The sequence below is a fragment of the Strongylocentrotus purpuratus genome, unplaced genomic scaffold (genome assembly GCF_000002235.5).
Source record: "Strongylocentrotus purpuratus isolate Spur 01 unplaced genomic scaffold, Spur_5.0 spur5_scaffold_6, whole genome shotgun sequence".
In the NCBI taxonomy this organism is placed as follows: Eukaryota; Metazoa; Echinodermata; class Echinoidea; order Camarodonta; family Strongylocentrotidae; genus Strongylocentrotus; species Strongylocentrotus purpuratus.
In genome coordinates, this window is record NW_022145612.1 from 20919149 (window position 1) to 20938735 (window position 19587).

The 19587-nt window shown below is 39.9% G+C and overlaps 1 protein-coding gene across 1 annotated transcript; it reads right to left on the reverse strand.

Moving 5' to 3' along the window:
- Positions 1–16: 16 nt before the first annotated feature.
- Positions 17–18877, reverse strand: LOC594390. The gene is made up of 28 exons (XM_030999915.1): positions 18720–18877; positions 18146–18262; positions 17524–17665; positions 16606–16747; positions 16059–16276; positions 15201–15492; positions 14423–14734; positions 13830–14062; positions 13385–13408; positions 12006–12899; positions 11552–11715; positions 10836–10949; positions 10237–10378; positions 9618–9881; positions 8606–8897; positions 7678–8035; positions 6141–6327; positions 5348–5651; positions 4951–5015; positions 4436–4596; positions 3881–3991; positions 3415–3556; positions 2813–3073; positions 2243–2531; positions 1533–1783; positions 862–1152; positions 246–415; positions 17–41 (listed from the first exon to the last, which is right to left on the reverse strand). Coding segments are annotated over exons 1-28 (5967 nt in total). The 5' UTR covers positions 18722–18877.
- Positions 18878–19587: the final 710 nt, after the last annotated feature.

The following is a 19587-nucleotide window of genomic DNA, read 5'->3' on the forward strand; positions in this document are numbered from 1 at the left end:
GTATAATACCACCTCTTTACCATACTCCATCTATCTCAAAGCTTTACAACAACACAAAAAGAATTGAATAAGCTATAAAGTAAAACATGCCAGAAGTAATCATTTGATAGATCAAACGATCAGCACCAGAAATTATGTTCACGTAATACTACTTTACTTAATATAGTGTCAAAAGTTGAACTCGTGTAAGATAAACAAATACATAAAAGGTTTTCGAGCGTAACGATTGGAAGGAGAAACTGCACCTGTACTGAACAGACTTGTCTTTGATCTCACTGTCTCCTATCATGCTGTAGTCGGGTGTTTCTTCGGCTAGAGCTTGTTCATTCTTGAGACTCTGGATGATATGATAAGCCCAGATCCTCTCGATGATATCCTCTGGTACATCATCATCAAGGAGGGAAAGAGACGGCACCTGAACAGATTCGAGGAAAACATAATAAATAAATCTCGAAGGTCATCAGCGCTTGTTATGTAGTTAATCGTTTTTATCAAAAATTTAAATTTATAATCGAAAAAGGGCCTGTTAAGATATAGCTGGAGATTATTATCAAAAAAATTATTCTCAGCACCGAAAGTCGTCATCAATAGAATGAGTTATTAATTTACCAGCATAAAGAATAACGATAACGGAACTAATAATTTAATTTGAAGGGTTCTGCCAATACTCATGGTCTACGACGTCACCTTGATATGTATTTAAGTAGTAGCATATAGTTTATTCAGGTTCATTAGATGAAAACTTGCTTAACTTTTGTGATTTGATTTACATTAAAAAAAAAAAACTATTACAGTAACACTGTATGGGGATATAAGATTCATTAAATACAATATGTCGTATTAAACTCCGGTTTCTTTTACCTGAATGTCACCATGACCTCTTAGTGTGACCGGATCGTTTGTGGTCCTGCCGTACACGTACGAGTTGAGTGCATCGTAAGGCAAGTTGGGCAGGAGTTTGCCCACCACCGTCAATTCAGAACCGTTGAAGTAGTTCGAGAAGGTACGGTCACTGAGCGAGTTAGGTTCGATGCCTCGTGAGTAGCGAAACTCGATGTCCCGGAGCAGGGGCGTGGCCACCTCGTAGTAGAAATTCTCGAGATGCTCTCCAGCGTCAGCGCGTTCAGGGATACGACGTGCAACCCCGTGGTTCTAAGCGAAAGATCAAAGTAAGGAAGCGTATTTTGTAGCAGCATTTGGTTTTCTTGACAATATGGAAAAACATTCTAGTTTAATTTGTTTTTAATAAGGATTCATGTTTGAGTACATCAACATGACAAATATGGCGTTTGGTCTGATTAAGAAATATAGATATTGTAAATATTAATGACATTTATACGTATCTGAATTCCACACTATTCATCATTTTAATGATGGATAATCAGACCCAATTTAAGTTGTGAATACCTACTTTGTCATCACATTCGTCTGTTTGTACGTTGAACATTATTCAAGTTCTAATGTCAATATCAGGAGGAGTTACCATCAAACTTTGCACTTGAATGATATACCTACAAATTTTTTTAAATTACCTGCAACGACAATCGTCTTAAGAAAGGATAATCAGCATCAGCACCAAATCCAATACAGAAGAGCGAGAAATCGCCATTGATCGCCTCGTGGACATTTCGCTCAATAATAGTTTTATCGATCTCGCCGTGGTTTGGGTTTCCGTCGGTAAGGACGATGAGCATGGAGACGATCTCCTCTTCTTGCGGATCTTGCTCGCTCTCGGCACGTAACATGTTTACCCCGGAGATGATGGCCTTGTGCAGATTAGTGTCTGAGTGGGAAAAGATTCAATATGGCGCGCAGCTTCAAATTATACACCGACTTAAAAGTGGTTAATCGTAATTCGAATCACCTTCCATTTTATTTGGTAGGCCTATACAATAAACATAATTTCTCCAATTTGAATTCATACTTATATATTGCTTTGTAATTAGGGCTATACATTACCCGTCAGCTCTCTGTGTAACCCATTGCTTTATTAATGACTGATATAGAGAACTAAACTAAGCTAAAGTCGCAAATGATCTTCCAAGCGCGCTTTTTTGCTCAGTAAAGCTACGAATCGTGTCATGAAATATGGTATTAGCCTCTTCTTCTTAAAAAAAAAACACTGATCAAGACTGTTTCGTGGAATAAATGAAGGTTTTTATATGTGTTTCTTAACGCTGACGATACAGTGATTATTCACTAAATTATTTGATGTATCGTGAGAAAACCTGCATTGACTTACTATCCATCTCCTGGAGTCCCATGACAAAGCGTTTTGCTCTGCGGACATTCTCTTTGGTGGAGTAGAGCATCCCAGTACTCTCCAAGAAGTGCACATCATCTGAGAACGGAAGGATATTGAACTTGTCCGTCTCTGACATGTCATCCAAGATGGTCGACAAGGCATCTTTGACCTGGGCCAGCTTGGTGCCCGACATCGAGCCGCTGATATCGATCACGAAGATGATGTTCTTGCGCAGGACCGAGAGGCCGGACGGTGAGAAATATTGGACGAAGTAGTCGTTGAGGACCTGTGGCGTTTGAAAACAGGAGTAGTCAGGAAAGTGTCATTTCATTTCATAACTACTTAGAAATAGTCAAATAGTGACACTGAACAGTGAAATGTAATACTACGACTCAAACAAAAGCGGCCAGAGTAAAAAAAATAGTAATTCATCAAATTCTCAGCGTTACGGTGAAAATGTTATCATCTGTATGGAAGAAGGCGAATGATTAAAACATTTGTATATTTGTCACGGAGTATGAGTAGTCAGTGTTTAGAGGTCCTGTTAACATTAGCATGAAGACCTACCTGAATATCACCGGCATCGTTGCCATGCACGACGTCATACCGCACCGTATAATCAGCCATGATACCCATGGGGGACACTCCCAGTTGTTCTCGAGCCCTGGGCGAGTAGTGGACCTCCCATCGATTGTCGCTTCGTCTCTGGACTCTATGGGCCAGTGAGATGGGATTGGATGGGTCAGACTGGTCTAGCAGGAAACTATCCAAGCGAGACAGCCCTTGAGGCTCGATGATGACGGTGTCAAGGTTCATCACTTCAACCACCTTCAAGATATAAAGAGCTAGACATTGTCATTTCATCGAATAATAACAATTTGTTTGTATTTGTCTTTATGATTAATTAATTTTAGTAATCGAGTAATATAATCTAATGAAGATTATTAACGACATGGTTTGACAGTTTCTTTAATCCTTTCGTCTGAAAGAAAAACAGTGTTACTGAGGAATAAGAGATGTGTGACTATATTGGCTTGCGTAAATGAGTATCCGATTGTTTTCCTCCAAATTAATACAAATTAGAATATCAATATCATTCTTTTGTATGGTTTTAATGCTAAGTAAATTCTGAGATTATGATATGACTTCTTAGAAACTCCTATCGTCACCTGTTCCGGGAAGATTCCAATCTTCTGTTCGTACATTCCGAGACGCCTTGGTAGCTTCCTTTCATAGGTCAGGCGGAAGTACGCCCTCTCACCTGGTTCAACGGGAACCGCTATCACCAGCAGATTGTTCTCAAGATCACCTCTGTAGTGAGACAGACAGAAAGAGAGAGAGAGAGAGAGAGAGAGAGAAGAGAAAAAGAAAAAGAGAGCGAGGGGGGTATTGTATTTTACTTCAAACACATACCTGGAAAACATTGCAGGTTTCATGTATTTGAATTTGTTTTCCGTCGTTGCGCATGGCTATGATAAGGTAATCATCAGTGACAAATCATGAAATTGTTTTTTTAAACGACAACGAATCAATACTAGAGTGTAAAAAGAAACATAGCCTGATATAATATTATCTTTAAAATTATTATATAATGTATGAATCGTCAGCTGGAATAGAAGATTAGAAAGTACTTACAATGGCGAAAGAATACCCCCACTGCGCCCGATCTCTAGGTTACCCAGTCCTAGACCTGCGGTGTCCTGGGGGTCCGTTACCTCACTCGTGTACACCTCTCCATTTACAGTTCTAGTTAAGGAGAAATGTAAAGAAGACATCAAAATAACGTGAAAGGCATTGGAACAAATTAACCATATCTCTTTAAAGTATTGGTTTACGATTAAAACCATACATTGTCGTTGTGTTACTACAATTAATTTATGTGTAGGCTTCTGGAATTGCTTATTCCATTTGAATTATTGAATTTAAAGTAAAGAGGATAACTATGACTTTAAATAAACTGTAACGCCGTGCTATTTAGACAGGCTGCAAAGGGTTCTCGAAACACCATTAATATGACCATGACACAAACACGCATGGATGTTGATAGAATTGATATAACCAATATGAATTTAACGTTTACCCATAATTAGTAACCACCATTGCACATGAGTATTTATAGAATTGTAATGTTATTTAATCCACTTGATGTCAATATTTTGAGCTAAAGATTCGATGTAAAAAGCAATTTACATAGTCAGGTTCGAGATGAAGGCATCCTCGGGTAGTTTGTGTTTGAAGACGGCATGTCCTAGTTGTCTTCCTTCGTTCTGCATCTCAACCTCAACTGTAGTCATAGCGTAACGCAGGATGATCAAAGACATCACATTAAACAGCACGGTATTGACATTTTCCTGTAAAAAGGAAGAAAGAAAAAAAAACATGGGGAAATCCTTGAACAAATCTTTCCTAAGACGTCTATTTCGTATCCACAATAAAGATGTATCCGTTTATTGTTGGAGAACGTTACTATGATCCAGAACATTTTACACTCTAACTAAATAGTTCCTCTCCGACCTTTGTATGAGAATCTATAACAAAAAAAAAGGAAAAAAAAGAAGAAAGGTAAAAAGGTAGATCCACTATTAAAACGATCATGTTATTTAATTGTGGATTATCGTTGATGTCATCTGCCAATAGAGGAAAAGGTGATTTTAAAGCTTTAAGTTTTGAAAGACTATATAATGAAGATGGGTCGATATACTTACATCATTTTCCATTGCCAGCGGGGCATCTTGCAGCTTGACCGGAGCTGTAGTAGGTCCACTGTTACCTTTAAAGAAGGAAATTTAAAACGTCACAGTTGTGAAAACATAAAGTATATAGCTACTTGCTCCTGTCGAATTATGAAAGATCGTTACCCGTAAATCAGGAATATTACTTGTTAAATTTGAGACAAAAATAATTATTATTACAAAAGTTATTGACTTGTCCTCTGTGAATTTCTTTACTCTTTATCTTATTGGTGAATTCAACTCTGGTCTATTCTATTGCAACAGGGGCCTTGGCCTTCTGCATGTATTCAGCCATTCGATCAGCCACATTACGACATGTGCAGTAAGGTATTAAATACTAGTATGTGGAACAAGGACACTATAATCTTACCTATTGCTTTTTTCAACAGATCTCTGGCACTATTGGCCATACTGTAACCCGGAAGGGGAATAGCACTATTACTTCCGTCAATCACGTCTCCCGTTCTTGGATGTCTCAAAGCCAATGGAGTGAGCGGGGTAACCAGGTTGTATCTCTTGGCGAGTGTGATGATACGATCTGCAATCTCATTACGTTGGACAGGATCCGTGCTCCTGGCGTATTGACGGATGAGATCCTCGAGGCGTTTCAACACCCAGATGCGCTCAACCACATCGGGTACTGTGCGCTGATATGACAATTCTGGTGAAGTTGTCTGTATTTTTTAAGAAAATAATTATATAGATTTAAGAGTCGATTATTTTATGGCTATTTGACAAGTCTAGAGCAGATTCCGTGAAGATGAAGATATGGTAAAAAATGGATTAGTGTCAATAAAAAAAAAAAAATGTACAAATTTGCTTTAACTCCGCATCTTCAAATCTGATCTAAAAGGAGAACTTCCGTGTCAAATATAGTTTACAAACACAAGACACGTTTCGTATTACGACATAAAACTTACAACGAAAGCTTCATATTTTTAGGTAAATAGCGTATATGTGATCATTAGGGATATAACAGTTGCTCTTGGAAGAGAAATGTTGAGGGCTTAATCCAAATATGTTCGCAATTCCCAGTCATTCATGACTTTTGCCATAAACATCAATCGACATCATGAAACCAAGCAAACACATTTTTCTTCCAGATTGAAAAACTCTACAAGGTATGAAATTCGTGGTCCACATTGCCGATGCCCCCAACATACCCTAATATCAGTAGTCAATCTGTTCTGCCCGGGTCCGTCTGTTGATGTCGATTCGATCACACCTCTGAGATTGTTGGACGGTGGATCGTCGTAGAGCTTTCCAGCTACAACCAGCTCTGATCCGTCGAAGTATACAGGGAAACGCCTCTCCGACAGGGTTTCTGCGTCTGCCACATCGCCAGGGTATCTAGCGTGTAATTAAAAGACGATAAAGGAATGAATGATTTATACCAATTCCATGCGAGGCGTCATTTCCGTATCCGGACACCTACCCCCTGGACATCCACCCCGGATAACCACCCTCAGTCAACTACTTCCTAGGACAACTACCCCCTAGGACAACTACCCCCTAGGACAACTACCCCCGGGCAACTACCCCCTAGGATAGTTGTCCAGGGGTAAGTTGTCCTATATGATGGTTGTCGTAGGGGGTAATTGTCTGGGGAGTAGTTGTCCGGGTGGTAGTTGTCCGGGAGTAATTGTCCTGGGGTTATTGTCCTATGGGTTAGTTTACTGGGGGTGGTTATCCGGGGGTGGATGTCCAGGGGGTAGGTGTCTCAGAACCGTCATTTCGTTTGCGCTATTACCTACGCTGATTAAGTCCATGACGACAATAGTGAATTCAACGCAATCTTTACTCTGTTCATTTTACAATCACCTTTCTTACGATGGCACTCTCATACGGTGCGTCAAGAAAGAGTCAGTCCCTGTCGCGATAGTGTTTCAGCAAGAGACAGTTCATGTGAAACCTGCACTAGTATCATTATATCTTTCTGAAAACGATGTTTAATGGCCGGAATGATGATACATCTCGCCATCACATGATTGATTGTCAGTTCCTAGATTATGAGTTTCCTATATCCACTTTCTATAAATTACCAAAAGATCACTGTCATTTCTTAAGGGCTCATTTTAAAGAACGATAGTCTTGGAAAACATAATAAATTACTGTCCCCTATTTGATAGAGCATGTTGTGGTCGATTGGATACGTCACCGGACTGTCGATCACAAGGTCCGCGGTTCGAGTCCCACCGCGGCACTAATGTCCTTTGGCAAGACATTGATCTACAATTGCCACACTCAACCCAGGTGAGGTAAATGGGTACCTGGTAGGATTATTCCTTGAAATGCACTGTGCGCTGATAAGGCTGCCGGAGCTAAAGCTAGGGTAATAAAATCCAAAGCTCTTTGGAAGCGCATAGAGATGTTATTTCATAACGTATTATGCGCTATACAAGAACTGCACTATTATTATTATTATTGTTTACTTTCCAAAACGATTAAACAAATTCGCTCGCATCCAATCAAATGTTATAATTTCAGTAGGCCTTTTTTATTTCAATTATTGTCACTTCCCACATTATCAGTGCGCTACTGCACTCGGTATAAGGTATTCCTCTTTGGTTTCATATGTGATAGACATTTCAGCTGCATGTTCCCTAGATCTTACCTTTAAGCATCTACATCTTTAGCACTCAGGCAATGTAACATAATTATGTTTAATCATTTTTAATCAAAATAAAGATAACTCCTTACTCAATAGACACGTCAAATAAGAGTGGACGATACAACTCTAGGTAGAAATCTCGCAGCTGTTCGGCGGCGCTCGCGTCCTCGTATATCATCCTGGCGATGCCGTCATTCTCGTAAGCCAGCTTGACGAGGAGATCGAAGTCGGCTAGTCGACCGAACCCAAGCGTGTAGAGGGAATGCTCACCGGCGATAGCTTCGCGGGCGTTGTCGAGGATTTCTTGGGGGTCGGTGACACCGACTGAAGGGATACCGTCGGTCAGAACAATAATCATACTGAGGTACTCGTCACCCGGCCGGTTGTATACGGTTTCGCTGTCTAGCAGCTCATCCGCTCGTAAAATAGCCTCATTTAGATTGGTTTCTAGAAGAGAAAATAGGTACATGGACAAATTTAGCTCCAGAAATCCCTAATCTATATGTGTGGAGAATGGAAAAGAATACGGACAATTAAAGTAAATACATCAACCTGATTACAGTAATTGTGTCGGTAGATGTTTATACATTTTGGAAAAAGGTACTATGATAACTATTAGAGAAGATCGACAAGAAAGAGTAAACAATTGGAAGGGCCAGTTAGATAATAAAGAAACCTACAGATTGAAGATTTCCTACAAGTCCTGCGAAATATGACCCGTGACGACAGTTTCTCCGCTGTCATTTCCTTCACTGACATGATTCAAGCCCCGGACCAAACATTATACGTAACCATAACCCTAAACCTTAAACCCCAAAGGTTTATAGCACGGAGCAAGGGCCCGTTTCATAAAACTTGTTATCAATAACAACTGCTAATTTCTATGATATATTTGCTCTCAGCCAATCAGATGCGATGATTTCAGTAGCTTGTAACAGTAGCTTGTAACTTGCAATTGATATCAAGTTTGATGAACCAGGGCCCTGATGTCGCCGGAGCATATGTGAAGTCACCTACCCGAGTCATCCCTTAGGCCATCGACGTATGCTTTGGCCTCTTCGATATAACGTGGATGGGCTGGTGCCAGTCTGCTACTTCCCTTCCAGTACCTAACCCCATCAGAGAAAGTGATGATACTGAAGTAGTCTCTGGGGTTGAGACGGTCCAGCATGGTTTTAAGAGCTTCTTTGGTCTGACTGAGTTTGTTCCCGTACATTGAAGCACTGACGTCGATGACGAACACCACTTGCTTGTTAAGGGCGTTCAGTTCGGACGGAGAGAAGAAGTGCACGAAGTGGTTGTCTTGGACCTGCAGTCATGGATTAAAACCCAACATTATACTCGACATTAATATCGAAACTTTAGTTGTTCTTTTGAAAAGCAGTTATGAATATCACATTTTGTCTCTGCAGAAAAAAGGAAAAGGGAATTATCAGATATACACATGACAAGTGAAGAACATGGAAAAGGGGTTGTGACGCTTGGTAACTAGTTTTGTTATTTGGTGGAGATGCTATTTAATTAGTCAATAGACACATCAACGTTATTAAAGTGCAAATTCGGGATTTTTTTGTAAATGGGAGGGGGGTGACAAACGCGAAAGTCCACGATGTCTGGGTAGCGCAACGTATTGCGGCTACGTCTTATAGGAGGCGCGATAGCTCAACCGGCAGAGCAGTGGTCTCGTAATCCGACGACCCGAGCTCGAAACCAAGACGATGCGCTAGTGCCCGTTGGTAAAGCATTAATCCTCATTACCAGGTCCCTCGGATAGGACCTAAAGCCGTCGGCCGTCTGGCTGCTTACCATTAAGCATCTATGCTTTCTTAGCAGTCAGGTAAAAGAACCACCACCACCACAACATATACGTTCATTTCTGTTTCAAGGGAAACAAGGTGGGGTTTACCCCTATTGAATCCGTCTATAATCAAATCATAATTAACAATATGAAGGTCATCGTAAAATATGTTTAACAAAATTATAAAGACAACGAAAGGATATAAGATGAAGGCGGCAATATTATAGTCACCTGTATATGACTACCGTCAGGAGTATGCTCAACATCGTACTTGATGACGATGTCCCCATCGAGACCTTTATCGTTGTAGTACGACTGGTCATAGACCGTCGGGTAGAACCTGAAACGAGCCCGCGTGTCACTCTCCTGTGTTATCCCGGTGCCTAGGTTGATGGTATGCCTTCCAGTCCGGGTGTCCCCGACGTACTCCGTGGTCATCTCGCGCATCCTCTGAGGCTCCGTGACCTGCACGTCGATGCCGAAATCTTCTACGAGCTGGGGGAGTAAATGAGAGGGTAAAAACTATTCGAGGTCCAGCAGGTGGGAATTAAGAAATATAGTATAAACATAAAAATACTAGAATCAAGAGAAAGAGAAATGGGGAGAGGGAGAAGGAGAGAAGTGGAGAGAGAGAGAGAGAGAGAGAGGAAGAAAAAAAGAGAGAGAGAGAGAGAGAGAAAGAGGTAGAAAGAGGGGAATGGTTCGAAAAAGAAAAGCCATGAGTGCATGGACAGCGTAAGCGGTAAAAGGTGGATAGAGAATGGAGAGGGCAGAGAATGAGAGATGGAAAGAGATAATGATAGATGCAAGTTTGTTGGTCAGGCATGGGAAGTCCACCAACGGTACGAACCTGTTGAGGTGCAACGTTGATTCTTTGCTCATATTGTCCTCGGACTCGTTTCAACAGTTCATCGTAGGTCAAGACAAAGGTCACACGGCCGTTGGATCTGACATCAGGCACCTGCATCACGAACGCATCCTTTGTCGGGTCCCTGATCGACAGAAAAGAGATACGAAGAATACAAAGATGTCATGGCATCTTAGAGTACGTTGGAAAGAGGTGTGCGTGTGAAAGGAACATAGATTTAACCAAAGTGAAAATGGTAACATCTATCTTGCCCAGCAAGTCTGTTTACACCAACTCTCCATTAACATGACTGTTATTAGAATACGCATTACAAATTTAGCAAAATTCGTTCAAAAAATAAAATCACCTTTATTCTTATGACATTTAACTTTGATGATATTAATGCTTTGACATAAATTGTTTACATTCGTTGGTGCTGTGTACTTTGTCATTATAGAATTACGAATTTTACGATGTATAATTTAAAGAGTTCAGTTCATGTAACTTAAGCTATCCCTAGGAGAAAACTTTAGTTTCCCTTCTTCCAATGTTTAGTTTGAAGAGCAAACCACACCCTAATAATCTCAATTCTAAATAAGTACCTTCTGGCCAGCACGGCTAGGACTTGTCCACTGCTACTGGTAGCAAACACGTTACGCCAATCGTCATCACGAATATTCTGAACAACACCACGGTATCGCTCTCCATCGATATCCCTGGAGGGAAAAAAACCCAACAAATTAAAACCAATTTGCCTGTAACGAACCAACAGGGCGTTAAATCTTTGGAATCTGATAAATGTTACGGGCCCTTCTAGCTCTCAACAGACTATAATTATCATCTTATTCTCATCGTAAATTGCTTAAAGAGCGCCCGATGTTTTCGGACGACATTTTCCTTCACAAGAACTCGATAGCCACGACTCACTTTGTACTTACCATTGACATGTTTTGACTGAAGATAACGGTCTATGCTAAAGAAAAACAATATGAATACTTATGATACAATCATTTATTATACAGTAGGCTTGCGGATGCACCATGTGAGAGAGAGAGGGAGGATTGAGGAGTCCTGAAAAGGACTCTCGGTAATCTTTCTTGAGGGTGTGTAGTCGTGAAAAGGACTGTTGGTGTAGTCTTGAAAAAGACTGTTGGTTATCTTTCTTAGCTTATAGGTCTAAGGAGAAATAAAGTTTAATTTATTATCATACAATGATTAGTATTAAACAGAAAACTCATCGAAATGGATAACAGTTTTGAAAGTAATGTCAATCAAAATGTCGTGATGTCGTGATAACATTTCATGACCAGCTACTCACACAAAGAAGTCAGAGACATAAGCGCCACTTGGTATCTGTTGGCTAAACTCGATGGGATGGACTTCGTAATCAACATTCTCATACTCGGCTTCGACTCTGGTTCGAGCATATCGTTCCGTTGTGTCCGACTCCACGTTGTATCTTCTCAAAACTATCGGGTTTTCCTGAAATGACGCACGATTTCGTTCATTTTCTGTCTTGTTAAGATAACATTGATTATTAATCGGTTACCTGTACATAACAACCCAACATAGGTTTGTGATCCTTTAAAATCTTATAGGTCGTATCAGTAGTTCTATCTTTCAAAAACAGAAAATAAATGTGGACAAGACTGTACATTATCTGTAACAATACAAAACTAAGGCAAGTGATTAAACGACAAACAACGCCTATTTACAATCGATATTTTATGGCATATTTCTCAAGCCTTACTTTAGATATCGAGTCGACTTACGATTTGGCGGACTGCGGGCTCTCTAGTCCTTGGCGGTGGCCTTGTTCTTGGTGCTTGAGTTGTGGTCGGGGCGGGCCTCGGAGGCCATGTCCTTGGAGGGGGCCTTGTCCTCGGGGCTTGAGTTGTGGTTGGTACCGTCCTTGGAGGCCAGGTCCTTGGAGGCCAGGTCCTTGGAGGGGGCCTTGTCCTTGGGGCTTGAGTTGTGGTTGGTGCGGTCCTCGGAGGCCAGGTCTCTGGAGCCCACGACCTCGGTGACCATGTCCTTGGGGCTCGAGTCGTGGTCGGGGCGGGCCTCGGAGGCCAGGTCCTTGGAGGGGGCCTAGTCCTCGGGGCTTGAGTTGTGGTGGGTGCGGGCCTTGGAGGCCAGGTCCTTGGACGGGGTCTAGTCCTTGGGGCTTGAGTCGTGGTCGACGCTGGCCTTGGAGGCCACGTCCTCGGTGGCCAAGTCCTTGGTGGCTCAGTTCGTGGTGGTTCTGGGGTCCGTGGTGGTGGCCTAGTTGGTGGTCTGGTTGGTGGTCTCGGCGGAGGCTCTACGGGACGTGGGGCGCAATCCGCCCCACCTATGCCAGCTGCCCTCTCTCCAATCCTCCCGATGGACGGCCCAACCATGGACCACTCAAATCCGCTCGGTCTCGACTCGGTTATCCTCGTCACCGACACCCCATCGCTGTCCACTTCACCAGCTTCCGACACGCGTGAAAGAACCATGTTCATCAGCGGCGTCAGGAGGTTATAACGACGGGATAGAACACGGGCACGCTCAGCAATGGCGCGTCGTTCCATCGCGTCATCTGCTAGTCGATATCGATCGAACAACTCTCGCATGGTCATGAACGCATATGTCCGCTCAACGAAGTTCGAAGGGATGGTATTGTCGTTAAGTGCACTGGGATTCTAAAAAGAAATCAGTGTACTATTTAGAGAAAATATGTTAATTTATGATAGTGACAGGTTATAACCAGATCTATTATTATTATAAGAAAGCCGTATATCGAATAGATTATGCAATATACCATTCTACTTCACCAAAGATATGTATATTTTATACCTGCTAACCCCAAGCAAAAGAAACCATCTGTTCTCTTTGAGGATTCAAAAACATCAATGATACTACCATAATTGTGGACAAAATAATTCATATTTCCATTTAATTGAATATACGTCATTAGAAGTTGCACCAAATTAAATTGTTATAAAACAAAACTAGAAAATATACGACGAAAATCCCCCAAGCATACACAAATTGAAAATGACGCTGCCTTAATAGTTAAGATCAAGTCTGTTTCATGTACCAAGACAGTGTATTGCAAAATAATAGTAATAAATAGCTTTATAACTCATTCACATTGACACTGAGCTCATATCGTTTGAACACTTACCTCCATCAGTGCAAGTCTTGCATTCTTTAAGAAAGACAAAGAAGATAACATTGCAAAACATTAATAATGATTGTGGTTAATCTAAATTAAATGAATAAATTACTTAGGACTATTGAATAGTTATGAGCTACCTAACAAAAATGATATATTCCGTTAGAATATTAAAGCGCTTATTACATTTGTCTGTAAGCGCTTCCAAAGTGGACCAAGTTTTTTAATTATTTTATGGATTTATGTTATAAGTACTGCAGTGGAGAAATGAATAAATAGAACAATGTTACGTGATTTCAAAAAAATCATTAAAAGACAATAATTACAAGAGATTGGAAACTACATTATATTGGTATATGTATATCAATCACAATAATTAAAAACATATAATGAATAAAAACATGTGTGTGTGCATGCGTGGGTGTGTGTGTGTGCGTGTGTTTTCTTAGCGTACCCTCAAATTGACATCCTCCTGAAAAGTCGTGACGCCATCGGCTCCAACAGCAGTGATCTTGATCGGCAAATATCGGAGATCACCGGAACTGAGCACTCCTGAGACGGCAAGTTCGGAACCGTTGAAATAGTTGGGGAAGGTGGTGGATGAGGTGCTTCCAGGTCTCACAGCATTGTTGAGATATTCAACAACAATGTTGAAGAGAAGCGGCGTGGCAACCTCGCTGTAAACTCCTGCAGAAAGATTTTGTTTACGATTTGAATATCATACTTGAAAACACACTTTTTAGGAATCGACACTTTAGGTCAGTCTATCGGAAATTCAACGACTCACTGAGAAAAAAACTTGGAATGAAATATTAGGCAAACATATTACGGAGACAAAAATGGGATTTATGCATGTATTATGGGAAGTTTTTATACAAAATCGAGAAAAAAGACTTTTCATATAACCCACTGCCCGATAATGTCCGTCATTAATTTACGTAATGGACTTGGCAGGCTTGTACTATACGCTCGGGGAGAGATATTCTTCACTAGTAATTCCTTCACTTATTGTTATGACAGATACAAAATTAAAAGTATAAAGCGTACCACGTAATTGACCAGCAGCAGACGAGTCTTCATAGATCTTCCTAGCCATGCCACGATTCTGAAGGGCAAGACGAACCAAGAAGTTATAGTTAACAAGCCTGCCGAACCCCAGGGTGACGATAGAGCACCGCTGGTTATTGGCGTTACGAACGTTACGTTCGATTTCAGAGAGACTGGTCACACCCTCGGAAGGTTTGCCGTCGGTCAGCACGAAGAGGATGCACACCATAGGGTTGGAGCTGGTTGAGTTCATGGAGCCGGTGGATTCGAGGAGACTGAGACCACCTAACAGGGCATCGTTCAGGTTGGTTCCTATGGGAGGCAATATGAGAGAAGGTGATAGGATGCAATCTTGTCATAAAATAATGTGGCAGTGACCTCTATTCACGGTCTTCACTCACTTGTCTTTACGTTATTGTAATCAATACAGCTTTGATGCGATACTTTCTTCCGAGTATGATCATTTCATAAGGTTTTTACCTTTTGTGATAAAAAAAAAAATCTTTTAAAACTTTTATTTATCAATAATCATAAAAATCACTACACAATAATTACAAAATGTGATATTACACTTAATATTCAATTCTGTTTAGACAGGTTTCTAAAAAAAGCACAATATAGAAACAAATTATTGTAGATTACAGGTGTCCATGTAAAATACACTTTTACCATTCCATTCCAAAAATGGAATGTTAATGCTTGTGAATTTTCGACGGCATCAACCAATTAGTGAGTTGACTGTTAGTTTCTTATATTTGTAATCTATTCAGTTACCTACCTCTTTGAATGTCTAACTGGCGAATGAAATCCTTGGCATCTCTGATGTTGTACGGATTCACATCCACCATTTGACCACTATTCCAACCACTATAGACGTAATCAGAAAAGGGTAGCACATTGAAACGGTCGCTGTCATTCATCTCGTCAAGAATGGTGTACATCGCTTCTTTGGTCTGTTTGATCTTATTCCCGTACATGGAAGCACTGAAATCGAGGACGAAGACCACTCTCTTCTTTACGGCGCCAAAGTTGGCGGGTGCGAAACGATGGATGAAGTTCGTTCCAGAGGTCTGCAATTCATAAGGATTCGAATCTCGATCACCACGACCTTATCACGTAAACCACAATTTTGTTTAAGTCGGGAGGCAAATTTGGTAAATTATTTCCAGGTACAGAAGTTAAAAAATATTTTAAAAAATAAATAAATTTATAAGAATCAGCAACAACTTGTATATCTTGTCTTTGGCAACAATGAACATCCACAGTGTTTTGTCAAAACAAATAAACGTAGTGATTATTTGCTAATTCGCCGATTTCATCATATTTTACTGGTCTATTTTGGAAACAATAATTCCACTAGCCTTTAATCAATGTATGTGGTGTTCAACATTGCATATAAAGTACACAGGCAGTAAAAGAAAAATTAAATGAAATTGTTGTGAGATACATGTTCCGTCGACAATTGCTCCTTTATCTAACGGAACTTTTAACTTAAACCTGGACTTTAATAACAATATCGCTAAATCTAACCATAACCCTTACCTTATAATAACCCTCCATCTTTAACGAAATATATAACCCGGAGCAATTGTCGCCGGAGAAAATGATGGAGAATCGGCAGATTTTGAACACTTACCTGTACTTCTCCCACACCCGGAGGATGAGCGACGTCGTATCGGATTATGAAGTCACCATTGATACCAGGAGTATTGTAAAGGTTAACGTATTCATCCTGCTGTCGTTGGGTTGGTCGGTAGTCGATCTGAACTTTCGTTGTCCCAGTCGTCCCCAATGTTCGTGTGTTTCTGAGGTGATTGCCGAGGTCGTACACTTGACCTCTGCTATCTCCAGCAGCTTCAATGAGAGATAAAGACATTCAAGTATAAGCATTTTCAAAACGTGTATCGATGTGACTTTGATGTTTGATCGAAATGTATATCAATCCTAATTTACTTCCAAATCTACCTAATCAGTCAATAACATTCATTTAAAGTTTCAGAAACTGTACTACTTGATTTGTAACGTTAATATTACAAATCTATCGGATCGACAAATGGTGTAAGTTTCGACATACAAAATAATCACAATAAATATCACTCTATCGAAAAAAGATTTTTGTTTTCCTCATGTATAGTATTGCTTTAAAAAGACAAGCAGACCTAAGACACGTATTTCGTCCTTACTAGATTGAGCGAGTCCTGCCATACTGCCGGTGAGAAGAGAGGAAACCGATTCGGTGTAAGATCTCGTATCTATACCAGTCTCCGATCGTATTATACCCTGTGGCTCGGTCACCGTAGAGTATATACGGAAGTCATACACACTCTAGAATGGAGAGAGAATTTATGACTGGAGTATACTGTAGCATAAAATGAATGTATACATCGGTTAAAATGGATGTAAAATTAACTAAAAAGAATAGGCCTACATGATGTCGTAACAAATATATGAACAGCCATTAGAAGAATAGTAGCTCAGGCTGCTCAGCTATTGTTTGAAAAGTCTGATAATTTTTGAGAATATATTTGTGTGACTGTATCTGAGTGAGTTCATAACATTTGGATACATTGTAGATAATTAATTTACATTATATTATGTAAACGAGAGCATATGCCAGTTCGTATGGCAAAGGTTCAGAAGACCTGGGCCCCGTCTTACAAAGAGTTAATATCAATCGTAACTTATTTGCGATTGATATCAATCGTAACTATGTACGTTAAGAGATAGGAGATTGTAAACTTGCGATTGATTGGAGGACTTACGATTGATTTGGATCGATCGTAACTCTTTGTAAGACGGGGCCCTGGTCCAAGAGAGACCGACAAATCTGTATGTATGTGTTGTGACGTCAAAAAGACCGTATATTTCGGTCTCGCGAACCATCGGTCGACTGGGAAGTCTCCATGGGCGTACTCAACACAGCCCCCTTGCTTCATAGAATTCGGGGCTTTCTTCTCTGTATTATATCACTCTGCTTTTGTATTATACTCGTGATACATGTACAAAATACCCATAACATGGCGTGTGTCAGTGACGTATCCAGACCTTGATCTTGAGTGGGGGGGGGGGGGGGCAAACATCCCGACTCAAGTGCATCTTACCTGACTCGGTCTAACGCTGATCCTCTGTGTGTACCAGCCATTTTGGCGTTCTAGAAGTTCCTGGTACTGAATCATAATCTGGACGTTACCTCTAGGGACAGTATCTACCGTCACAGTGAACAAGTTTCTGGTCTGCTCTCCTCTGTATTCATTTACAAAAGATCAAGTTTTAATATTGCATCAATTGTTTTTACAAAATGACCTATACTTAGATAGGTTTAGTTCCATACGACGCCAGTTTCTCCCTTCATAAGGTCTTCAATGAATGCGAATCTTTCATTATAGAATGGAATAAAAATCGAACGAAATCTCTCTATTGCTTTCATTTTTTTCTTCAGCTGTGTGAGTACATTAGATATATGGACGCCATGCAGGAATGAGACGACGAAGGCGATGTTTGTGTCAATGTTGTCATATTTTAATACAGTTTACAGTCTTGATCTAATTTTGATAACATTGAAAATATATCTTGAAAAACATGGAGACGTCGAGAGTTCGGAAACTGTAAACACTTCCTTCGATCGAACGTCTGTATCCTGGCGCTATTATAGACATGAATCAATTACATCAATCAATCATGTATGATCAATAGTAGTGATAAAAAACAATGTATGATTCTTACCCAGTCGTATACTCCATTTTCTCAAGACTAGATATAGATACATCTGAGGGGTGTGATAGATCACTGACTAAGCATCTATCCACGGCATAACCCTGGTATCGCACACCATCAACATTCCTGAGAGAGAAAAATAATAACATGGAAGCGTTCATAAATCAAGAAATACAATGGGCCACAAAACGGAATATGTTTTAAAGAAATATCATCATATCGATCAATAATTAAAGAAATTAAACTAAAAACTATGAATGTCGGAAATTAAGTATACTGACGTCTCTTGCTCAATATGAATTTTCCATCTTCTAAATTTAGCGGAGCGAGCGAATCGCATGAGAAAACAAAATACGTACTGTATCTATTGAGCATTTAAATATAGTTTTATTAGAAAAAAAATATTCAGGAGAAGATGTGACAATATGAGAATTACCTAAATACTACTTTAAAATATGAGGCAGGTTACCCGAACATTGTTATTTTCATAGTTCATAGGGGTTGTAGCCCCTAGACTCCGCCTTGTACCCATACACAGTAAAAAAAAGTAATGAACTTAAAAAAAATTTAATATTCTGATTACATATTGAAGTCGGTGATGTATGAGTTGAGGGGGAGTAGTAGATCAAAGGAGACACTCTGTCTCTCCGATGCCGGATTACGGATGTAAGCTCTGATCACTGTACTAGCAAACCGAACAGCAATCCGAGACTCGACATGGAACCGGACTATCTCTGGAGACACAGGCGTCTAAATGAGGAAAGATAAACGTGGTATAAGTTAAAGCTCAACATATCTAACATGCATTTGAATAATTCAAGCCACGTAAGATTCAGTTGTGATAACTTTCTAAATAAACATATATGAATAATGAACTATCACAATAAGTATAGGCCTAGAAATACTGTACAGGTTAATTAAGATGTTATATAATGATATTGAACTGTGAACTAATTTATGTTCTGTGTGTAAAAGTAAGAAGTAGTAGAAGACGAAGAAGAAGAAAGAGGAGAAGAAGGAGGAGAAAAAGAAGAAGAAAAACATATAGGAACTTAAACGTAAATTTACATGATACACGTATATGATGTATCATATTTTGTTTTTATACTTACCACATCACTTGACTGTCTCTTGAATCGGTTTATCAGGTCTTGCTGTAAACAGAATATATAACATGAAATAGTAACTATATTTCTTCTAATAACTGGTTCCTTTAAAACAATACAACATACTTTAAGGAATACGTTAGTTTTCCATAAATTATTCAAAGAACTTACATGTATGTATTCTCGATCTATTCGTCAACCGGTTATATTTACATTATAAAATAAATGTCTGGATCCTTCATGTAAAATACAAAGAGGTTTGTTAAAGGAGCCCTTTTAAAGACTCGATTGTTATTGGGTTTCCATAAATTATTATTGGATCTCTGAGTAAATGATTTTGTGATC